The sequence below is a fragment of the Bos indicus genome, chromosome 1 (genome assembly GCF_029378745.1).
Source record: "Bos indicus isolate NIAB-ARS_2022 breed Sahiwal x Tharparkar chromosome 1, NIAB-ARS_B.indTharparkar_mat_pri_1.0, whole genome shotgun sequence".
NCBI classification, from domain to species: domain Eukaryota; kingdom Metazoa; phylum Chordata; class Mammalia; order Artiodactyla; family Bovidae; genus Bos; species Bos indicus.
In genome coordinates, this window is record NC_091760.1 from 155,845,026 (window position 1) to 155,860,430 (window position 15,405).

At 47.4% G+C, this 15,405-nt stretch overlaps 2 protein-coding genes across 2 annotated transcripts in view; one reads left to right on the plus strand and one right to left on the minus strand.

Moving 5' to 3' along the window:
- SATB1 (SATB homeobox 1) overlaps positions 1-4,141 on the minus strand; it is a 99,698-nt gene extending 95,557 nt beyond the window's left edge. The window contains exon 1 of the mRNA XM_070797251.1: positions 4,007-4,141. The gene's annotated coding sequence lies outside the window, so the exon portion shown is untranslated. The remainder of the gene's footprint in view (positions 1-4,006) is intronic.
- LOC139182757 (collagen, type I, alpha 1a-like) lies at positions 3,523-12,171 on the plus strand. Its single transcript, XM_070788148.1, has 3 exons — positions 3,523-3,745; positions 4,137-4,608; positions 10,342-12,171. The coding sequence occupies exons 1-3, from the start codon at positions 3,523-3,525 to the stop codon at positions 10,511-10,513; spliced, it is 867 nt and encodes a 288-aa protein (XP_070644249.1). The 3' UTR covers positions 10,514-12,171.
- The last annotated feature ends 3,234 nt before the right edge of the window (positions 12,172-15,405 follow it).

A 15,405-nucleotide genomic window follows, 5' to 3' on the forward strand; every position in this document is an offset into this window, starting at 1 on the left:
AAACAGTAGGTGCCTGCTAGCTCGAAGTAGGAAGTGTTCATTCCACACGAGGAACAGATTACTGAAGCCTGATGCTCATCGTGCTGAAACATAACTTTCATTTTACCAGAAAATACACCCTACATGGAGGCTTTTCCGTGCCTGATCTATTAATTAACTTAACTCTGTTCTGTCAAAATGTAAACCAATTTGTTAAAAGCATCCCAGAGTTTTGGAGTTTGCAAACCAAATCAACTGGAAAAGCAAGAGGGATGACGGTTCTGTAATCTGATCACAAATGCTAAAAATGACTACTTAATAAGCAGAAACTACACCAAACCAAAAAAAGACAAAGAGCATATTTAAATAGAGAATTTAATCATCACGGTTACCGAATTTACTCAAAATCCTCCTCCTTTGATAATTAAAAGCAACTGGCACCTTTTATACTTTGCAACCTTGTGCTACTGAGGTCTGTTCACTATGGATGCTTATTCTGCTCTCTGAAATATCTAATGGCAAACCATTCATAAAAATCCAATCACATGCCTTAATTCTAATCAAAATACTACTGAACTCCCTTGAGAGAAGTGGCAAGTTTGGAGAGCAAGGGATGATGCCCACCCAAACAGCACTCATGTCAAATGCGCTTTTCTTCTTCTCCATACACCACAAAGCTCTGTCAGCATGGAGCAACTCCTGTTCTGTACAAGCACCAAGCAAAATATTTCCTGGCATCATTTACAGTGGGAACTCACCTTATCTAAAAAGCATAAAAGGCAATTTGGGGAGGTTTCTATTTAAAACCTGAGCAAACTCTGATCATTAATCAGTGGACTGTAAAGGAATAAGAGGGGGTTGAAAAAATAATATTTTGACTAGATCTGCACTTGACTACAACAGGCTCAGGCAGAGTCAGTCACATGCATTTACATACTCCATCAGTCTCAAGCATGAAAATGATACAAGAGTCATCCGAGACAACACGTCTTAGAAGAAGAGGTGTTTGTGTGAAGGGCATGTCTGTGTATGGCCCTTTTGGAAATTTCCAGAGCGGATGAAAAACCACCAGAGTGCTGTACAGAGTTCCTGCTGTATATCCATGTTGTGTTTAGCTTAACAGTGTTTGTAACCAAAAGGTTTTAACAATAATGAGGAACAGGTGCTTGTCACCTGACCTTTTAGGCCTAATTTAGGATCCTCAACCTATCACACGAACAAAAATCACTGAAGATCTCCCCCAGATATTTCCCTTTTTGCTAATTTAATGCAGACTTGCTGAACCATCACTCAGCACATCATCTTATTCAATCGCAGGTTCCTATAGCTGGCAGCAGACTTCTGTGCAGAAATAAACCAACATTCATTTTGTTGCTGTTCTCATTTAAGATGCTGTGAGACAAAAGAACTACTTTTGTAGATTATCAACCAAAGAATATATTAATTTATTACAACAACTGAACAAAAGGCATTCCTTTGGAATACTTTTACATACAAAGAACTATTATTTATTACATATTTCAGCTTGTGGGAAAATGAAGAATGCATTGATTCTGGAAATAACTATTCAGACTTTTGGAAGTTCTTTAAGTCTGCTTTCTCTGCTGATCTTTCCCCTGCTTCTCCCCCTTGTCCCCCTCTGCCCCCTGCCCCCTCCCCCCACACATTTTAAGGCACTAGTACTTCAGGAGGGAAATCCCTATCTGTTCTTTTCTCATCCATCATGTGTATTCATTATTCAGAAAGGAATACAAAATTGAGCAGGGATTTTTATTTCTCCTGTATAATCTTGTTACAATGTAGCCATGCTCAAATTTAACAATGCTTTGTATTTTATAGCTACTGTTTACATATTATGTATTACATATGACTGAACAACTCTACATTTAAAATATTGTTTCCATTAGGAAAAATATAAAGTAATAAGTGTCAAATGGAGATGAAGAATAAACATGCCTGGTATATTTATAAAATGCATAGTCATTTAAAATGTACACAAATAGGATACATATTTCGCTACTGTTACATTTTATATACTATTCACATCGTTTAAAGTGTATTTAATAATGTGCCTAACCAAGTTAATTACAGTATTTATGTCTGCTGATTGTGTTAAACACTTGGAGAGGTAGTGAAAGATACAGCCAGTTACTTCTGCTAACTAAAGTTGAAATTATGCACTTATTATAACCTTTTCTAACAATGTGAGAAAAACAGAGTAAATATATTAAATTTGTTTCACAACAGATGCTTAGGTTGTTAATATTTAAGATGCCTATTCATGCTATTCCTGTCTGCACATTTGTCAAAAATGTAAGCCTGAATGCTAATGTTTGCCAGCAGACTGGAGCAGTCAGTATATGAACGTACTCCTGTTCTACTAAAATAATATGCAAAAGAAATAAAGGACTGCTGCTAAATCATAGCAGAGTACCACACAGATTAAAGATTTTTAGAGCAAACACCTCAACCTTGGCTGTCTCATCTTTTTCTTTTTTTCCCAAGCTACGTTTGACTGCAGAATAAATCTTAATTCCCGACATCTCAGAAAAATTCACTTTAGATTGGGTGTAAATTTCAATAAAATTTCAGCGGCATGAATGACTGTCGGCAGCACAAACACTGGATTTCGGGACCTGCTTGGGACAAATCCTGACCCCAGCAGTCGCGTGTTCCTCGGTCCTAACCCCTTCTCTGTCCTCTTAGGAAAGTAAGGTCCCCTGGCCTCCCAGGAGGGAACCCCAGCCAGTAGGGGCAGAAAGGTTCTCTCCTGAGACTAGGACTTTCTTTCTTTCTTTCTTTCTTTCTTTCTTTCTTTCTTTCGCTTTTCTCGGTCTCCTTACAACCATGTGGAGTCCAAGACTCCCAGCGTTTGCCTGAAAATCCGGAATGCTGCGGAGAAAGTTCGCCAGGGTCCAAGTTGCCAACCAGGGCGCTCTGAGAGGCGATCATGAGGTTGACACTTAGAAGTGAAAGGTGCTACGCTCTAGTGGCGATCCGGGCCGAAACGTCTAGCAAGAGCCCCGAGACCCTCTCCGTGGCTTCTGGGGGCGCCCGGGCGTCCAGCCCAGTGGGTCTCCCGGGTCCCGGCACGCGCCTGTCACTGCCCGGAGCAGCCGCCGGCCAGCCCTGCCCTCTCCCCGAGGTTGTGCAAACCCGCGCCCCGCCAGCCCCTGAGCCTGGGCGGCGGAGCGCCCCGCGAAGGCCGCGGCGCCCGGGCCGCGGCCGCGGGGGGAGACTCGGCGCGGACCGCAGGCCGCCCCGGTGCGGTCCCGGCCCTCGGGGAGGGGGGGGGGCGGCGCGCCCTGCGGCCCTCAGCCCGACCCCCAGCCCCGCCCGCGTTCGCCCCGGGAGCCGGTCAGGACCCACCTGCCTACCGCCGGCGAGGGCTCGACACGCCGGGCGCCGCCGCTTTCCAACTCCCGGCTCCAAGTTGAGCGCCCCGGCGCCGAGCGGCTCCGGGCTGGAGAAGTTGCCGCAAACTTCCCGCGCCCCCCTCGCCGCCCCCGGCGGGCGCGCGGGCCGGGACGGATGCTGAGCCTGATGCACGCGGCCGGCCGACGGGACCTTCCCGCTCCGCGCCGGGCGCCGCGCGGCCAAGCCGGCTCCGGGGCGCACACAGCGGGTCCCCGCGAGCTCCCGGCGCGCTTCCCGAGTCCCCTTTTCTCTTGCCAAAGAGGGTCCCACGGCGGGCCCGGAGGCGTTCGTTCAGCCGTAGTCTGTCGGGGCAGGTGTGTGCGCGCGTCCACACCCCGAGCGAGGGCGAGTGAGCCCCCTGCGGCCCCGGCCTGGGCGCCCCCTCCCCTCCCCGGCCCCCGGCCGTCCCTCCAGATCCCGCCGCGCGCGGGAGGAGGGCCTCGGGGACCCCTGTGGCCGGGCGACCCCCACGAGGCGCCCCGCTCGCGGGTCCCGCGGTGAAGTTTGGATCGCTTCCGAGCAAAGCAGAGACCGAGGGAAAAGAGCACGAACAGGGCCAAAAAAAAAAGAGAGAGAAAGGAGCGAGGGCGGGGAGGGAAGCGGCACTCACTCAGGCTGGGGCGCCGGGGGCGGCGGGGGGCGCGCCGGCGTCGGGCTCCAGAGGCGGCGGGCTCGGCCTCCAGTGCCGCCGCCGCCCGGGCTGCGGCCGCCGCGGAAGTTAATTGCAACTTGACTGCAAGTTGTCTTCTTTTCCCATCCGGAGTGGGCGTTTAAAGGGGAGAGCGAGGCGCGGAGCGAGCGCGCGAGCGCGCGGGGCCGGGGGAAGGAAGGGGGAGGGGGTGCGGCCGGGGGGAGGGGGCGGGGGCGGCGGCGCCCGCGGTCTGGAGGCACCGGGGCGCCCCCCGCGGGAGCCCGCAGCCGCCCGGGCGCGCATCCAGCCGCAGCCCCGGGCCGGGCACGCTGCGCCCGGGGCTCGGCGGACCCGCGCGCCGCCGCCGCCGCCGCCGCGGCTCCCGCCCGGTTCTCCCCCTGGCGGCGGAGCCTCGGCGGCCGCCCGCCCGCAGGGCGCGCCGGAGCCCTAGCCGCCGCCGCCGCCGCCGCGCGCCGCTCCCGGCTCCCTCCCCGCGCGCGCCGGCCGGGCCTGGGGCGCAGCGGGCGGCCAGGGGCGCGCGCCGAGACGGGCGCCGGAGCCGCGACCACCCGGGCGCGAGGGTAAGTGTGGGCGCGCGGGGGGCGCGGCGCGGCCCTGGGCGCCGCCAGCCCGGCCCCTCGCCTCTCCCGGGCCCCCCGCGCGCGCACCCCGCCTCCTGCAGCCGGCGGCTTCCTCCCGCGGTTCGCTGTTTGGCTGGGCTTTTGGGGGGTACGGGGGGGCTCCGGGGGTGACTGTGGCTGAGTGCCAGCGGAGGAGGAAGTCAGGGCAGAGGACCCCCGCGCCGCGCCCCCACCCAGGCCGGCCGGTGGGCGGAGGCTCGCCCCCCGCCCGGGGCGCAGGACCGGCTCTCCCCTCCGCGGCGCTCGGTGGAGACGATCCCGCCTAGAGGGCCTCCTTGCCCGCCAGGCGGCTCCGCTCCCCTCCCCGCGCCCCACCCTCGGCCCGCAGCGCCCCATCCGGGAGCGCGGCGCCCCCTCCGCGGAGCACGTGGCGGGCGAGTCGGGGTCCTCCGGCAGACCCCCTCCCCCGCCGCCACTCCTCGTTCATTGAATGTCCTCCCGGGGCAGCGCTCCTGCTTTTCACCCCATTGGCCAAAGACGCCTAAACTGAGGGCCACTCGCTCCACAGAGCAGGGAGCACAAAGGGCAAGTCAGGAGGCTGAAATGACTGGGGACTCGGGGAGCGGGGCGAGGGGACCTTTCCAGAGGGGACTGAGACGCCACAGGCCTCGGGGGGCTGGGTGACCGAGGACCCCGGGCTGAGGAGAAACGGGAACTCGGTTTGTCCTCTTTTCCTAAGGGAGCTCACAGGTCTTTTGTGTCGTTTTGTCTTTGGGAAATTCGCAAGGAGTATGACCACAGAAAATGACTCCTGTTTACTCAAAGTTAAGGAAATTGGGGAAACGAGGTGTTTTTCTGTGTGTGTGTGTGTGTGTGTGTAGTTAAGTTTGTGGCTTGAACTGTCAAACGTCAGTTTGTAACAGTAAGGACCGCAGAGGCGCCCCGGTGTATTTTTTAGAAGCTGCACTTTCTTGAGTTCCGTTCACTTACGGCTGGCTCTCTCATGAAGCCCCCGTAAATAACTGTGCTTCGAGGGAAGCTCCGGGAGCAGGAGGCAGAAGGCTCAGATCTCCGTCCCGCCAGTACAGAGCACTGTTTGCAGGGAAGTTCCTGGAAAGTGGCTGTGGGCTGAGAACTCAGCTTTTCCTCAAAGCTCTGTGAGGTCCTCTTCTGTCAGATGTCTATGAATAAGGCACCCTGGGAAAATCCTGATGTCCTTGCCGGCTTGCTTTATCTTTTACACGGTGGTTGAATCTACTTTCAAGTCCTGGTAACAGCACATCGACTGTGCTGTATTTCTGTGTGGTTTTTCTAAATAAAAGGAGGGCAGCGCTTGTCTTCACCCTGGCTTCTGATATGCCCATTCTTTTCTATTAATGGGTATTGAATTCACTGGAATTGATCCGTCTTTTTCAGTTGATTGTCATTTTATGCAGAGTCGGCAATCGCAAAGACGGAAGAATGTAGAAAGTTCATGAATTAGTGTTCTTTTAGAGAACTGGCACCTTGCTTTTTAAGACACAGGTGCCCACCTCAGCTCCTGGTTCTAAAGCAAAGCAAAAAGGTGTAAATGATCCCAGTGGGCAAAACAAAATCAAACACAAGTGTTTCTTCCTGGACCACTTTTCTGCCTCCACAGGATCCAAAAGACACCAAATCCTTCTGCCTTCATTTACCAAAATGCTGAATAGCCTAACTAGTACCAATATCTCCATCTGGGGATGACATCAGGTTTGGAATGGAAGGAATAAATTCTCAGTCTTTAATTGCTGCTTATTAGCAATTTCTTATAGCAGGCAGCTGATTCTCCAATTCTGAAAGCCTGAAATGAAGCTTAGCAGAAATGGAAATATTGAAAAAAAAGGTTGTTTCTTCTCCCTTACATACTTTTACATTACTCATCTACTACCCCAAGTCATTCACCACACCCTCAGAATTTAAGGTGGTAAACCAAGGGAATGTTTTGCTCCAACTTTTTGAATTTGTTTTTCCCCTTGCAAATAGTCTTATACAGAGAACTCATAGGCACTATTACAACATAGAATTGTGTAACAATGGGTACAGTACATGAAATAACATATCTTGTAAACTCTTATGTAAACCTTTCCCCCTGGCACATAGTAGGAATACATTAAACACTTACCCAATTAAGAAGTTAATGAAATATTGTAATTGGCCACAAATTCGATAGCACAGGGCTAAGGGTTTTTTTTTTTTTTTTTTTTTTTTTCAGAAGGAAGACTCATTTTGCCTGAAAATTATTAGGGTAATATATTTGTGCTCCTTGGTTTCTTTTGTTTTGTTTTGTTTTTGTTTTTTAAACAAGTCCAAACCTAATTTAAATGGTTGAAAGACAAGTATATGTGAAACATATCAATCAGTTAATAATAATAGCTAGTGTCAAATGCTGACTATTTTCTAGGAGGACAGACAATAAACTATTGTGTCCTAAATAGCATGAGAAAGATGCGAAGGAAGAATAAGAGTATTGGCCTGCAAGGGACTTATTTGCTGGGAAAATTACATTAAATTCAGACAACTCAGTGGGTCAGTAAATGGCTTGAGGCAAAGGAATACTTTAAATAAATAGATTTTTTTTTCTTTTTTAGACCAGAGGAAATAGACATCCTGAAGTTCCAGGTTGGCAGGTATTTTTAGAGTTAATTCGTTGAGTCAAAACTTTTGGGGCCATCCAAACAAACATCTTGAGTGAAAAGAAGCTTGCCCCTTACCTCCAAAGAGATGAGGATTTTGTCTATAGAACACTTACCCAGGGTAGAATTTAGTGTACACTGTATGAATGAACAATAACCTAAGTAGTTCATTCCATCTTTGTATACTTTGTACATCTTTTTCTTAAACTGCAGAGAATCAGTCTTCCTAAAATGTCCAGCTGTCAGTCTTAGTTCTGCCACTTGCTGCAAACCAGAGCCATCTGTCGTATCAGTCAGGATAGGCTGTGTTAGCTGGAGTGACAAACAGTCCCAAGAATTAGTAACCATGATGGCACAAGTTGTCTTGGTGTGTGATGTGTCTGCTGCAGGTTGACTGGTCTCTTCCGTGTCCTAGGCCGACAATGTTGCTCTGGGAGAATGAAGATCACCCTGGAGAGTCTCATGCTGGTATTTAAATGCTGCGGCCACAAGGCACACCTCTTCTGGGCTCACGACTCACTGTCCAGGACTAGCGACGTGGCTGCATGGAATCATCTCAAGACCAGATAGGGCAGTCTGTCTTGCTGTCTGTGCTCTATAGTGGAGAGCTGTGCTGCAGAGCTCTAAGGACTGCTTTACTCATGGCGGCTTGTGTCCACATGCCCACTCCAGATAAATGATTTCTTCCTGCCACTCGGGGGCCCAGATGTTCCACTCCTCAGGGCAGGCGCTCCCAGAGAGACCACTAGCTAATAAGAGACACGCTCTGGGTGCTTTCACCGTCAGCTCTCTGAATGCAGCATGATCATTCGCCCCTCCACACCGAGACATGGTGCCCTACTGATTTTAAGTCTCTTTTACTTAAAATGCACTTACTTCTGTTGTTTATATTTCATTGTCTCAAGGCTTGTTTTCCCTGAAAGGCTGCGATGAACAGGAACTTTTAAGAGCTGCTATCTGGAGATGTCATGATCATTATCAAACTTTGAAATTTGGTTTCAAGTCATGACTTCCCTTATTTTAAATGTCATAGTCTTGTGACACAGATAAAGCGTTCTCCTGGAAGTATCCATTCATGCATCCGTTCATCCAGCTTTTTGTGCATTCGGTGAACACTGTGTGCCTACCAGGTGCCGGGCACCATATGAAGAGTTGGGGATATGGAGGTGGGTGGTTGTTGTTTAGTCGCTAAGTCGTGTCTGACTGTTTTGCAACCTCATGGGCTGTAGCCCGCCAGGCTTCTCTGTCCATGGGATTTCCCAGGCAAGAATACTGGAATGGGTTGCCATTTCCTTCTCCAGGGCATCTTCCTGACCCAGGGATCAAACCAGCGCCTCCTGCACTGGCAGGTAGATTCTTTACCCCTGAGTCACCTGGGAAGCCCTATGGAGTGGATAGAGTCCTCCTTTGCAAGAAATATATTTTCCAACTGGACAAATAGAATTTTGAATTTTGATTTCTATTAGAATTGCAATAGTAATAGAGCCACCTAGTGCTGTGGGAACACTAGGATAGAAGCAAATAACTCTCTGGTGGGATTGAGGAACGTTCCACGGAGACATTGGACTAAGTCTTGAGGATAAACGAGATTCCTTTAGGCAGGAAAGGAAGCTGGAGGGAGGGTTGTTGAAGCAGAGAGTCCATCATGAGTCAGGGGCCCGAGGATGACAAAGCTTGTCATTTAGTGAACTACAGAGAATTCACTGTGGCTGGAACGGGGTCTTTACAAAGGATGAAACCAAAGAGCTTCAAGCTGTGAAGATCCTCGGAGACATACTCTGCATAGACGTTATCCCGTCCTCAAGGGATTTCAAACTCTTACATCTCCCTTGGTCCAAGCATGAATGTAAATAAACAAAGCAGGTGGAGCTGAAGCCATTAGGGACTGTGGCAAGCAGGAGAAGAGGTTCTTTGTCTAAATGTAGTGGTCAGTTTGGCCAGTGGTGCCGGATGTCAGACCTTCCAACTTTTAAAGAGAAGCTGCTGATTCAGATTTATATGAAAAATTAAAACATTACATGTTGAGGACTTATCCACATTTTAAAGAACACACATAGAGGGAAAACATGTCTATGGGTCAAAACCAGCTTAAGGATCCCCAGTTGCATGTCTCTTGCTGCAGGAGCCAGGGAGTCATTAAAGCGTATAAAGATAGGATAATACCGTCAGGTCCCTCTAGAAGGATCCCTCTGGAGGCAGAGTGGACAGGAAAATCTTGGAGCCAGGAGAGTCTAGCCGATACTTCATAACCATTTGAGTGATGATGCAAAGCCCTTGATAAGGACACAACCTTCCGAGTATATAGGGTACATGCGTGCTCAGTTGCTAAGTCACGTCAGACTGTGACTCCGTGGACTGCAGCCCGCCAGGCTCCCCTGTCCTTGAGATTCTCCAGGCAAGAATACCAGAGTGGGTTGCCATTTCCTCCTCCAGGGGATCTTCCCAACCCAGGGACTGAACTGGTGTCTCCTGCATCTCCTGCATTGGCAGGCAGATTTTTAACCACTGCAGCACCTGGGAAGGCCATGCATGGGGGAGACCCAATAAATATTTACAAAACTAATGAACGAAAGAGAAGAAATGTTCAGAGGAGGGACACACGTTTTGAGTCCTCCTTATGTTATGCCCTTCCTTTGCTAGACTGTTTGTTTTTCAAGACCACAATGATGGTTTATTTTAATGACTTAAAAAAATTTCTTGGCATATCATTGTTTTCAGGATCGTGTTGGTTTTCGGCGTACAGCATAGTAATTCAGTTACACATATGCATATATTCATTCTTCTTCAGATTCACTTCCCGTATTGGTTATTATGGAATATTGAGTAGAGTTCCCTGTGCTGTACAATAGGCCCTTGTTGTTGTCTGTTTTATATATAGTAGTGTGTGTGTTAATCCCAAGCTCCTAACTTATTCCTCCTTGCTGCATCCATTTCCCTTTTGATAACTGTAAGTTTATTTTCAAAATTTGTGTGTCTATGTCTGTTTGGAAACATGTTCATTTATATCATTTTTTTAAAACTTCACATATGAGTGATATCATACTTGTCTTTCTCTGCCTGACTTAGTTTTCTCTGACAGATGGATGGATAAAGAAGATGTGGTATGTGTAAGCAGTGGAATATTACTCAGCCATGAAGAAGAATGGAGTAATGCCCTTGCAGCAGTGTGGATGCACCATGATCTTTTCTTGATTGGATACAATTTTTCTGTATCACTCTCTGATAAATATTACTGTTTGTTTGTTTTTTAATGCACAAATCATTCAGTGCAGGACACAAAGATCAGCAGCTGTCAGAATATCTACTCCCTAGGACTGAGCTTTCTGATCTGTCCACCTTCTTAAGGAATGCCAGCTGAACAGATGGATCTTATTCCAGGCCCTACAACTGGACTCTCGGGCTCCGTGAAACTGTAGAGACCCATTTGGATAGCTTATGTATGTTTCTAGTGAAAGCCAAGCTCCTTATTACTATCCCCCAGAGTATATTATAACTCAGTCTGTCCTACCCATATGCCTAAGACTGTCTCAATGTTGTTAATTTTTCAGTTAAAAAAGCGTGAGTCCACTGAACTCTTCTTTCTCACAGCTTCTCTCCTGCTTTGAAACCATACTTGTCTGCCGTTCCACAGTCAGCAGTCTGAAAGAACTCCCCACACTCTCCCATAAACTCCTATAAAATCTTAGAATCACTGGGTATTTTTTCATAAGGTGTGGCGGTTTCTTGTAGGTTCTGTCCCCCTGGGCACATCCAGATTCTCCAAGCCACTCGGTTCACTGGACAATGAAATCTTTAAATTCTCAACAACTCGCTCTACAAATTGTCATTTTTTAGCTCAGCTTTCCTGAGGTTTAATCTCTATAGGATAAAACACACCTATTTTATATATTCTGTGAGTTTCGAAGACAGTGGAGCAGCATGAACAAACTATACTATTTTCAGCAAACTTCAGAATAAATCAATGGGCAGAACAGAAAGTGAAGAGGAGCTAAACAGCCTCTTGATGAACATGAAAGAGGAGAGTGAAAAGCTGTCTTAAAACTCAACATTCAAACACTAAGATTATGGCATCTGGTCCCATCATACCATGGCAAATAGATGGGGAAACAATGGAAACAGTGACAGACTATATTTTCTTGGGCTCCAAAATCACTGCAGATGGTGACTGCAGCCATGAAATGAAAAGATGTTTGCTCCTTGGAAGAAAAGCTATGACCAACCTAGACAGCGTATTAAAAAACAGAGACATTACTTGGCCAACAAAGGTCCATCTAGTCAAGGCTGTGGTTTTTCCAGAAGTCATGTATGGATGTGAGAGCTGGACTATAAAGAAAGCTGAGCACCGAAGAATTGATGCTTTTGAATTGTGGTGTTGGAGAAGACTCTTGATAGTCCCTTGGACTGCAGGACATCCAACCAGTCCATCCTAAAGGAGATCAGTCCTAAATATGCTTTGGAAGAACTGATGTTGAAGCTGGAATTCCAATACTTTGGCCACCTGATGTGAAGAACTGACTCATTGGAAAAGACTCTGATGCTGGGAAAGATTGAGGGCAGGAGGAGAAGAGGACAACAGAGGATGAGATGGTTGGATGGCATCACTGACTAGATGTTCATGAGTTCAAGCTCTGGGAGTTGGTGATGGATAGGGAAGCCTGGCATGCTGCAGCCCATGGGGTCACAAAGAGTCAGACACAACTGAGCGACTGAACTGAACTGAGCCTTGGGTGTCTGACTACCTAGATTCTAATCCTGGTTCAACTACCTGTATGACCTAGAGCAAGTCTCCTAATATTCTGCCTCAACTTTCTTATCCTTGTGATGGAAATAATCATTTTAACCACCTCCTCTGGTAAGTATATGCCCAGTGTTTCAACACAGCTGGTACTCAATAAAGGCTCACAATTGCTTCTTTTGTTAATGTTTTCATTATGAATAATTCTAGTAGAAAAGAAATCCTGGGGTTTAAAGAAAAATAAAAATGAATTGACTGGAATGTAAGTGGGGTAGGAGCAAGTCCCTCCTGGGTGACTTGCTGGTGTGCCAGGGGTAAACAAAGCCCCGGAATAATGATGGCCACTGCTTCTGGAATATTTATTTTTTTACTTAAATATTTTGGAAGAAATTCTTTTTCTGTTACATACCCTGGAACTGAATACAACGTTTTGCATGCATTTTTAAGGAAAAGAAGTGTCTTTGAGACTTGGACAGGGAGGGGTGGGACCTGCGTGGGGACTGCCTTTGTTTCTTTCTGCTGCTCTGTATCCTCCATTGCTTTGATGGAAACATTTGCAAATTTCAGACCGTCCACCTAGTAGCATTTACCTCAAGGTGGTTAGAATACCTATTTTTATATGCCGTGAATGCTGCCCAAATGCAGAATCTTTGCCATTAGTCAGCGTTCACAGTTTAGATGAAAAGTCAGGAAGAAATGTATTAAAGCAGAAGCTTGGGAAGGTCAGGTCACCAGGAACAGAATTCTAGTTCTGGTTCTGTAACTCATCAGCTCGTTTGTGGATGTCTTCCCAAATGTCATTCCCACATACCTAGAATAAACACGTGCTGTTGAAAGAGCTTGTGATGGACACCTAATCTTCATTATCTCAATTTCCTAAGCCATAAAATTGGAACAGCAGATCTCAAACTTGAGTGTGTTCAGGAATTAGCTAGAATGCTCATTGCAATGCAGGTTCCTCGGCTGTAAGTCCGTGCATTCAGGTTCAGTAGAAACAAGCTGGGATCCAGCAATCCCCACGGATTTGAGAAATGAGGGCTGTAAGGGGGAAAATGCAACCCAAAACTGAGGTGCCTACTTCCTTGTTTACTCTCCCTGGTACATACACATTCTCACTCGCACCCACACGCTGAAAATGCTGTGTGAGGACTGCTTTCGGCATAGGTAGATCCAGCTGCTCAAACAGTGTCACCAACTATCTCTTGGTTCTGCTTTCTTCTGTTTTAACTTGATTCTCGGTCTGATTGTCCCTTCGCTGGAGCAAGCTACCCTTCCAGGCTTCTATTCTTCTGACATAGGAACCCCAGCCCAAAGAGCTTCCCTCTTTCTCAAAGTTTCGAGCTAAAGAATTATACCTGGTTGTGACTGGATCAACTTACATCCTATACCCAGACCTGGACTCATCACCCTGGTCAGGGGCTGTGGTACTCTGACTCACTAGTCTTGGGTCAAATGACCACCTTGGATTCATGAATGTAGCCATCCTACCCAAATCAAGTAGTCTGCAGTTAAGGAGATATGATTCTCCAAGATAAATGGGATTATGTTTCCAGAAACAGGAAAAATGGATGCAAATTGACCAGAACTGTAGATTTCCAGCCACTACCTGACATTTTTTGGAAGCACTTAGATGAGAATGATGGAGAAGGAAATGGCAACCCACTCCAGTGTCCTTGCCTAGAGAATCCCGTGGACAGAGGAGCCTGGTGAGCTGCTATCTATGGGGTCACACAGAGTCGGACACGACTGAAGTGACTTAGCAGCAGCAGCAGCAGCAGCAGATGAGAATGAGCCAACTGCTCTGTTACAGACGGACAACATATGTGTCGATACATTGAGGCCTTCAGCTTTCCAGGAGATCCAACAGGGCCTGGGAAAGGCTTGGGTTATTACAGTCCCTGACCCAGTTGCCTCATCCACTTACCCCAGTGTTTTTCAGTTCAGTTCAGTAGCTCAGTCATGTCCGACTCTTTGCAACCCCATGGATTGCAGCATGCCAGGTTTGCCTGTCCTTCACTATCTCCCGAAGTTTGCTCAAATTCATGTCCATTGAGTCAGTGATGCCATCCAACCATCTCATCCTCTGTCATCCCCTTCTCCTCCTGCCTTCAGTCTTTCCCAGTATCAGGGTCTTTTCCAGTGAGTCATTTCTTCCCATCAGGTGGCCAAAGTGTTGGAGTTTCAGCTTCAGCATCTGTCCTTCCAATGAATATTCAGGACTGATTTCCTTTAGGATTGACTGGTTTGATCTCCAGTGTTTTTGGCTGATATTAAACATTTTCTATGTGTTCCACAAGGATGATTTATATGCAACTCACCTGTGACTTGCATATTGCAAATCAATGGATTTTGAGAGTCATTCATAGTTTGGGATCCTTTCTAACACATTAAGGTTATTAAGATCTGAGTAATTATTCTAAGATAACTTAGGCGTTGATTTATCCAACTGAAAGGACAATAAAAGCTCCAGTGATGTTGCAAAAAAGTGGGACAGAGTGAATGAACAAGCAGGGCCAGCATTTACTCCTACTTGGACCTGGTTTTCAGCTTGGTTTTACTCAATACTCTTGGGCAGATACAGTCTATCCCACCTGACGGGTACAGTCCTCCTCTCGATCTCAGTTACTGTCTGGAACACTAAGGGATGCACGCTATACCCACAATGCAGAAGGATACGCTGCCAACAACATACGGCAGAAAGCTGAGCTAACTCCTGGCCATCGGACACGTTTCAGGTGGATTACGTGCAAGTTCATGGCAGAAGGGAATTCTAATGAATGGACTGTCAGCCCATTCATTTCTTTCTTTCTGTTTTTTTCTGAGTAGGTTTTTTTTTTTTTTTTTGGATTTTTTATTTTTTAACTTTACAATATTGTATTGGTTTTGCCATATATCAACATGAATCCACCACAGGTATACATGTGTTCCCCATCCTGAACCCTTCTCCCTCCTCCCTCCCCATACCATCCCTCTGGGTCATCCCAGTGCACCAGCCCCAAGCATCCAGTATCGTACATCGAACCTGGACTGGCAACTCATTTCATATATGATATTATACATGTTTCAATGCCATTCTCCCAAGTCATCCCACCCTCTCCCTCTCCCACAGAGTCCAAAAGACTGTTCTATACATTAATTTCTTAAGTGAAGAGACTACTGTGTTTTCTTAAACTCAGTAAGATGAGTAAAATAAGCGAAGTCTACCTCTTCATTTCAGTATTGTCATTAATTCAGGTTCAGATGGTCTCTCCATGCCCTCCCTTCCTGGTTTCATCTTCTCCAAAGCAGCCCATTGTGCCAGAGGAAGTGTTTTCAACCTGTGGTACTAGAATGGCTAGACATCCACAGGGAAAGCAAACTAGAAGCCCTTGATCCCTGCCTCACACCATACGCAGCAGCGCAGCAGCA

What these genes read in the sequence shown, in the direction of transcription:
- LOC139182757 (XM_070788148.1), top strand. Translation starts at nt 3,523, where the DNA reads ATGCACGCGGCCGGCCGACGGGACCTTCCCGCTCCGCGCCGGGCGCCG. An exon ending in CACACCCCGAGCGAGGGCGA is followed by an intron (nt 3,746 to 4,136) that starts GTGAGCCCCCTG and finishes CTTGACTGCAAG; the next exon opens with TTGTCTTCTTTTCCCATCCG. An exon ending in GCGACCACCCGGGCGCGAGG is followed by an intron (nt 4,609 to 10,341) that starts GTAAGTGTGGGC and finishes TTTCTCTGACAG; the next exon opens with ATGGATGGATAAAGAAGATG.